The sequence below is a fragment of the Citrus sinensis genome, chromosome 3 (genome assembly GCF_022201045.2).
Source record: "Citrus sinensis cultivar Valencia sweet orange chromosome 3, DVS_A1.0, whole genome shotgun sequence".
Taxonomy (NCBI): domain Eukaryota; kingdom Viridiplantae; phylum Streptophyta; class Magnoliopsida; order Sapindales; family Rutaceae; genus Citrus; species Citrus sinensis.
Window position 1 is genome coordinate 10,154,820 of NC_068558.1, and position 8,073 is coordinate 10,162,892.

The 8,073-nt window shown below is 33.3% G+C and overlaps 1 protein-coding gene and 1 long non-coding RNA gene across 3 annotated transcripts; one reads left to right on the plus strand and one right to left on the minus strand.

Moving 5' to 3' along the window:
- Positions 1–144: 144 nt before the first annotated feature.
- On the plus strand, positions 145–2,560 carry LOC102608739 (uncharacterized). Its single transcript, XR_008053394.1, has 3 exons — positions 145–544; positions 1,826–1,930; positions 2,025–2,560. It is a non-coding gene; the product is annotated as an uncharacterized LOC102608739 (long non-coding RNA).
- Positions 2,561–2,969: 409 nt separating this feature from the next.
- On the minus strand, positions 2,970–6,165 carry LOC102608941 (cysteine-rich receptor-like protein kinase 44). Of its 2 annotated transcripts, none has more exons than XM_006485748.4 (5): positions 5,804–6,163; positions 4,926–5,136; positions 4,542–4,779; positions 4,251–4,401; positions 2,970–3,485 (listed from the first exon to the last, which is right to left on the minus strand). In XM_006485748.4, the coding sequence occupies exons 1-5, from the start codon at positions 6,107–6,109 to the stop codon at positions 3,081–3,083; spliced, it is 1,311 nt and encodes a 436-aa protein (XP_006485811.2). In that variant the 5' UTR covers positions 6,110–6,163; the 3' UTR covers positions 2,970–3,080. The 2 variants fall into 2 exon arrangements, with proteins under 2 accessions (XP_006485811.2, XP_024957353.2); XM_025101585.2 differs by lacking the exon at positions 2,970–3,485 and adding an exon at positions 3,782–4,032 and having other exon boundaries at positions 5,804–6,165.
- Between the last annotated feature and the right edge of the window lie 1,908 nt (positions 6,166–8,073).

The window sequence follows — 8,073 nt, forward strand, 5'->3', positions numbered from 1 at the left end:
CAAATACTGAAAAATGAATTTTCCTTACAATAAATTACAAGAACATTCATGCATACTTTTTTTTTTTTGACTTATCTTATCAAAAAAAAAAGTATGCATGAATGTTCTTGTAATTTATTGTAAGGAAAATTCATTTTTCGTGTCCTTTTCCCATCTTCTCTTTATGGGCTCCAAAAACTTTAAAAAAATGATAAAAAATGGAGCACATGCTGCATGAATAAAAAATGGCCTGCATTTAAAATAATGATTAAAGTGAGAGATAAAAGTTGAGTAAGGAGACAAAAGAAAATCTGCATTCCCATAGCCCTCGGTTCTCGATCTCTGCATTTGTTGGATTTCAATAGAACCAAAAACCAAAAAAAACAAAAAAACAAAAAAACAAAAAAAAGCGGCCATAAGGAAGAAGGGGGATAACTCAAATCTGGATTTGTTCGATTGCAAAAAAAAAAAAGTGAAACAAAACCACCGGCCTGCTATTTGAAAGCCAAGAGATCTGCATATAGAGGCAGCTTCGCCAGTTGATAAAACTGTTGCTAATTAATTGGTAAGTTTGTCTCTCCCATTATATTCAAATAAAATTTGTTTTTGGCTGTGTTCTATATATTTAAATTGTTAGAATTTTTTTAATTTAAATTGTTAGAAAGTGATGGATTAAATTTATAAAAATTTTTGGATGTATTTTATATATTTAAATTGTTGTTATATTTCTTTTTTACTTTAAATTGAGAGAGGTGTTCGCATATCAAAATTTACAGATTAGACATTAATTCATATTCGATCCATAATTTTGTGGATTATTAATTTTTAATCCAATCCAATCAATTCGTCTGGGGATCAAATGCAGATTTGACCAAATTCATATCCAATCCACCATTTTACAGATTGGTTTGCGGGCTAAAATTTTTTAATTCTATTATATCCACGAACTAACTAAATAAAAAAAATTAATATAAAAATAATTTTCCTTCCGATCAAATTCAAGATTAAATAATATTTAAATAAATTAATTGCTTAAATAAAGATAGAAAATACATTCAAATTTTTAAAATATAATACACAAAACAATTTATTTGTTTAGACCAGTACGTGAAAATTAACTGCTTAGGAAACTACATTTTTTCATTAATTATTTTTATTTTATATTATTATCGGATAAGATATAATATAATAAAATGTAATTATATTCTAACTTATTTATTTATTAGTAAATACTAATGCCACATTTACAAGTTTAATTTTTTATTAAATTTTTTTTATGGATTCGCAGATTTTTGCAGATTTACAGAAGTAAATCCATATCAAATCTACCGACTGTGATTTTTTAATTTTTAATCCAATCCAATCTATCAATTTACAGATTGAATTTCTACAGATTAGATGGATTGAGTAGATCGGATTGGATTCTGAACACCCTTATGAATTGATAGATTAAATTTCTGAATACCATTTCTATGTAGTTCTCTTGTCCTTTTGACTATTATTGAAAATAGTATTTAAGTTATTAATTAACTAGACAACACTGAGTTTCCCAATTTTTTGTCACTTATTAAATCATTACTCCTCAAATTAATATATCCATTAGGTAAATTTAATTTAAAAAATTTACGAGAATGCCCTAAAATAGTTCCATTATCACAAACACAAATTCCCTCTCTATTCTCTAAACTCTCTCTATCACAATTCACAAATACCTAAAATATTTTAGGACCAAAATTCCCTTAATTCTAAAACACACAAAGCACAACTCTTTCTTCTTTCACACCCAAAATCTAAGTATTGCTTCTCTCTTTCTCATCTTCTTTATAATATTCATTTCCGATTGCAGGAGCAAAACTTGAACTTTTCTCTTGAAACAGCGAAATCCTTAAGATATTTAAACCCATATTTCGTTTTCTTCCACATTTCCAACTTCATTTGGACATAGTTCCAGGTTTGTTTTATTAATTTGTATTGTTAATTTCTTTTGTTAAATTTAGTCTATTTTTCGTTTACTAATCATTTTCATATTGCCAATATTGCATCAGTCTTAATGGCTTCAATGATAGTTCAAATGTGTTTTGATGGATCATGGGAGACTTTAGAGAATGGTTGCGTGGAATATAAGAATGGAAAAAATACAGCGTTTTTTGTTAAGAAAGATTCAACTTTCCATGAATTCACTGCGAGGGTGTTTGAGGTGCTTGAGATAGATTCCAATGATTATGACATTGAGGTTAAGACAGTGTTGAAATCGAATTGTCCTACACAACCTACAACTTCATTGCCTATCGACATACTGAATGATGTAATGGTGAGAGTTATCAAATACATGAATTCTGATCCTCTAAAGTATGGGTTCACTCCTATTTTTGTTACTACAACTCCTATTATTAGGTCATCTATGCGTAGTCCCTCTATCCGTGGGCCCATGGCCTACGTCTGCGAGTGCTAAGAGATGAATGAATCCGATGCCGCAGTCTTTAAATATTTCATTGTTAATTGTACTGTTTTAAAGTTATGTACTTTGTACTTGTATTATTGTGTAATATGTAATGCAAATTTAGTGAGGTGTTAATTATTATTATTTTATTGCTAATATGAAAAACCTTAAAAACTGTTAAAGTGTTGCAAAAAGGGCAGATAATATCATCGTTATTAAGGCCGACCATCGCCCATTATGGGAGCTTTGGTGTTCAATTACCAAGAAATAACTAATAAATGATTTAAAATAAAATTCTCGAGTATTATGAACAGCCCACTCATGCTGCAACCATTGTGAATGAGTTATGGCCTAGAATATGGCAATTGATTTAAACATCCGAAAGGCCGTAAGGACTATGCAATCATTATTCCTCTAATTATGTAATAATTTTTTTTTTTAACAGAACATAAATTGAGCATGCGGATCACTTATCGCTGAAGTAAATAACAATTGATTCAATTAGAACTGTCGTTATGTCTTAATTTTATGTCCACTACACCCCTCTATGGCACAAAGAAACCTAAATCAATAAAATCATAAAACAAATAGAAAGAATTTCTTCATTTTATGCTGTACATTAGATAAATATACACTAATTACCCACAAAAATAAATGGAAGTCATCTACCTTCATCAAGAGAAGAATATGAGATTGAGTTTCTAGAATATTCCTCAACAAAACTGTTGCCTCCAGAAATTTTGGTAACACCTGTGTTGGTACTACTACTGGCATTAGTATTAGTATTGGTGGTATTAGTATTGGTGGTATTAGTGAAAGCAGAAATCGTGGTAGTCGTCCAACGTCCTCCACGACCTTGAATTCCTGGCTTACCTGGCTTGGGCAAAGTAAATGAGTCGCCTGAAAGCATGAGATGAACTGAGTTCATGTCAGGCCTTTCTGCAACGCTTTGTTGACAACACAATAAGCCGAGCTGAATGCACATTGCTGCCTCGTCACGATTGCACTTGGCAAGGCTCGGATCCACTAATTCCAATGCCTTCTCACCTTGAAAGAGAGTCCATGTCTGTAATATGAGCACCAAAAAGAAGTTAAGCATGCTGACTAGTTTGCTTGCTCTCCCTTGTACAAAATTAGGAACAAACAGTATAAGTAGCTCACAGTTACTTGCCCCAACAATCCATGTCGTTAACTATAGTTGTTATTAAACAGTGTACTAGACTACTATAAAAACCGTAGAATTAAGAATTTACCATACTTCTTTGTCCTCTAAAACTTGCGTGCAAGAAGTTGATCTTATGAACTTAGCACTTTCTATCCAATGTTTTCATCCACACATCCACACAATCAAATCAGCTGAGAGCAGCAAATTCTCAATACAAATGAGGTTAGAAGATTAGAAGAAAACTAGTGAAATATAATTTTACAGTTGAATCCAGGCTAAGGTTTCAGTAAATATTATCTGCTTATAGCATGGGAGAAAGATGAGTTGATGACAGCTTGAATGGATAGCTAAAGCACACCAAGCACAGGACAAATTCACAAAAACTCCGTGGCCTCCATAAGTTGTCATCATGGATCAGAGGACTATACATGTATTCATTTAATTTGCTCTGAAATTGTGAAACAAATTGAAAATTCCTAAGTGTCCCCTTTTTCATATTTCCAGATTATGATGATTTAGGCAGTCATCAGGCTTAGATCATTAAACAAAAGCATCAATAATAACATTGCCTTTTGGCTTGCACATTCCACATTCACAAATTCAAAGTTCATATTAAGCGTTATTTTGGGGAATAACCGTATTTGAATTCTTTGGGAATTAACTTACATAGCTCAGAAGGTCTGCTTTTTCTTTGCCAAGACGTCCATCATGGTTCTTTCTTCCACTTACAATTTCTAAGACCAGAACTCCATAGCTGAAAACATCTGTCTTCACTGACAAATATCCATGCAATGCATATTCGGGGGCCATGTAACCACTGCATTGAGCAAATCCTTTTATCAATCGCACTTCTCAAAGAAACAAATCAACCAAGGATCATTTAGAATATCGCTTGATTAACAAGACATTAAGGATTGTTTTATGAGAAAAGATCAAATTAGTGAAGAAACCACTCACTGTGTACCAGAAATCCTGAATGTATTAACATGGGTGTCTTCCCCAGGAAATAGTCTCGCCAGGCCAAAATCAGATATCTTTGGATTCAGTTGCTCATCCAGCAAAATATTACTAGCTTTAATGTCTCTGTGAATGATCCTTGCAGGAGCCTCCTCATGAAGGTAAAGAAGACCTCTCGCCACGCCCATAACTATTCTGTATCGTGTTGTCCAATCCAGCGAAGAAGACTTGGTTTTATCTGTAAAATTAAACCTTTCAAATAAATTAGTCCTACTCTCACCAAACAATCTAACCAAAATTTGAAAACCTAATCAGTTAATAAATAAATACAAGTCCTAAGTCTTGCCCTACGATGTGAAGAGATTCATTTCATCTCTCTCTTACCAAAGATAAAGTAATCAAGACTCTTGTTTGGCAGATACTCGTAGACAAGCATCTTCTCAGGTCCTTCTGCACAACAACCGAACAATGTGACCAAGTTCTTGTGCTGAATTTTCAACAACAGCTTCACCTCATTGGTAAACTCTCTCAATCCCTGCCTTGAGTCTACGGAAAGCTTCTTCACAGCTATTTCTTGACCATTTGGCATCAACCCCTGTAACAAAAATAAATAAATAAATAAATTAGATTACTAGTTTTTACTAATTTAACAAACTAATCTCAGTTTGGTATTGAGATTGTGGAAAAAAAAGAAACTGCAATTATAAAATAAAAATTGATGGTATATAGTAAATATAACTTTTAAATAATAATTTTGATAAAAATATTAGAAACATCAGTTTTTAACCAAACAAGTGTGAGATCAAATTAACATACCAATCTATAATTGCTGGAGTAACGTTTACCAAACATTTTAAATCTACAATTGCTGGTGTAATGTTTACCAAACACTTTAATAATCTAGCATAAAACCACAGTTGTCCAACCGCAATACCAAACAGGGCCTAAAAGGCAAAGAAATTTGTATAATATTCAAACACTACAAGCCTGTTGGATTTGCTTAATTACTGTAATTTGGGCTTTAACACAATCTTATTTGTCTTACATAGTTTTAGATTTTTATCAAACTGTCATTAAAATATAATATATATAAGAAATCATAAATAAATAAGTAAATAAATAACATAATTATATTATATAAGAAATCATAAATAAATGAGTAAATAAATAACATAATTATAATCATTAATTTAACATTAAACTAACCAAAAAGTTAATAAAATTAATTTTTTTTTAAAGAAGAAATTGCGGTATAAGCGTACCCTGTAAACGGGACCAAACCCGCCGTGGCCGAGCTGATTCAAGTCGGAGAAAAAGTTGGTGGCGACTTGGAGAGTGCGGAGGTCGAAGAAGAGGTTCCAGGAGTCGGCGCCGGAGCCATCTGCATCTTCAGCTGCTTCGCCGGCGGCTCTTCCGCCTCTGAGGCTCGTCTTCAAGCAGGAAAAAAGATTGGAAATAAAGTGCTTCAAGTTCATTTCATCGACTGACAGATTATGATTATGATGATGTTGGTGATTTTGATCATCCAAAATTGGATGGCGGAGAATGTGAGAGAGGTGACGCAGCATGAAGAGTTGTTTATTGAAGAAGAAAACGTACAATTGGCATTTGACAAGGGGTGTTGAAGGTGGTTCATTTGACTTTCATTTTGAGTCAGTCAACGGACCAGTCTTGTACTTTACCCAGCTGGATTTTGATGTATTATTTTTTTATTCATTTTTTAAAATAATTATAATATTTTAAGTTTAACATGAAAACCATTGACCTTTTAAAATAAAATAATTAATAGTGCCCACAAATTTACATTCTCCAACTGGAAATCGGAGTTGCGGAATCGGAATAAAAAACTTAAGGCAAATGCTATGTTACAATTAATGTAACATACACACTCAACAACAACCACACAAATTATGTGGCCCATCATTTGTGTGGTTGTTGTTGAGTGTGTATGTTACATTAATTGTAACATAGGGGCTCCCAAAACTTAATTACTTATTTAATTGAAATTTGGGAATAGGAATGAGATGTACGGGTCACGTACAAAATGAGGAGTGATTACCAAATTTGTGATTTTAGTGGGGGAGAGGTTAGGAATGCGAACCCTATTCTCCCAAAGACAAAACTATCCCCATTATTTTTTCTATTTTCCCAAAATACTCTCTTTGCAATTAAAAAATATAAATTAAAAAAAAAGAAAAAAACAAAATCCCTAACCATTGACTAATAAATTAAAAAAAAAGAAAAAAAAAATCCCTAACCATTGACTAACCCATTGCATCGCCGCTGTCATAGTCAGTCTCTCCGTGACTCCGTCGTCGTCAAAGAACAAATTGATAATGATGATGATGATTTTTTATGACAATTTTGAGGATCAGGCTACGGTGCAACTGTGGCACTGTGCCACAGTTGCATCCAGCCGTTGGATGCACTTGGATTAATGGGGTCTACTGGTATCCAACGGCTAGATGCAACTGTGGTACGGTACCACAGTTGCACCACAGGTTTCTCCCAATTTTGATGATGATTGATGATGATTATTATTAGGAAAATGCTACATACCCCGAGTCAGATCCCGGGTCAAACCCCGAAACAGCAGCATAGGCCATCGTTTCGTCTATTATTTTTTTTTGTTTTGATTATTTTTGAAACGACACCGTTTTTGCTTTTATTCTTTTTACTTTGTTTTGATTTCTTCTTTCTCTTCATTTAACTTAACTCAGCTTCTTTCTCTTTGTTTAACTTAACCCAGCTACACACCTCTTGCTTCTTCCTCTTCTTTCTCTTCTCTTCGTTCTCTTCATCACACTGTTTCTACTTTTAATTTTTTTTCTTTGTTCTGATTTGCTGGGAACGAAGAGAAGAGAAACAATAAATATACCTGAATTGAAAAATGGTGCCCCTGGTTTCTTCAGTTTGAAGCATAGTGTAGATTGATGTGTATAAATTATTAAACTTATGCATGCTTCTGGGTTGTGTTTATATGAATCATATCTTGCATCATGATTATTTCATTGCCATTAATTTCTTCCTTTGAACTTGGAGATTGTCCTCGAAAATTTGTGCTCATATGTTTTTATGTCTTGATCCATTTCAACAACAAAGAGACTCTGCAACTATATATGTTGCTGTGTGGGAAAGTATCAAGTTGCGTGTTTGACCTGAGAATATGAAAATTTCCTTATTAGTGCAAAATATGTCCTTTAACTTGAATAAAATACCACCATCCTGACCAAATGAGACTAGATTAATGAATAATAGACTAGGGATTGCGAATGGCTGCCAAATCTTAATTAAGTTCCCAAGGGTTGTGACTTTGGGTAGACTAGAATCTGATGTTGAGGAGAAAATTTGGAGCTTCCATAAGAAAAGTGTTGGGAAATAGGACATTGAGTCAGTCTCAGACAACAGCAAGCCTGCTTTATGCGAGAGAGAGACGGGAAGCATTAGAAAATGGGTTTGGAGTTGGATACAACAATGGGGACTGGCTAAGCTTAAGACGAGGAGTGAGGAGACTATGCAGGCATCCTGTATT

Coding starts and splice junctions, on each gene's coding strand:
- LOC102608941 (XM_006485748.4), bottom strand. CDS start 6,109: ATGCTGCGTCACCTCTCTCACATTCTCCGCCATCCAATTTTGGATGAT. Junction 4,780..4,925: donor TCTTGATTACTTTATCTTTG/GTAAGAGAGAGA, acceptor TTAATTTTACAG/ATAAAACCAAGTCTTCTTCG. Junction 3,486..4,250: donor AAGCAGACCTTCTGAGCTAT/GTAAGTTAATTC, acceptor CTCATATTACAG/ACATGGACTCTCTTTCAAGG.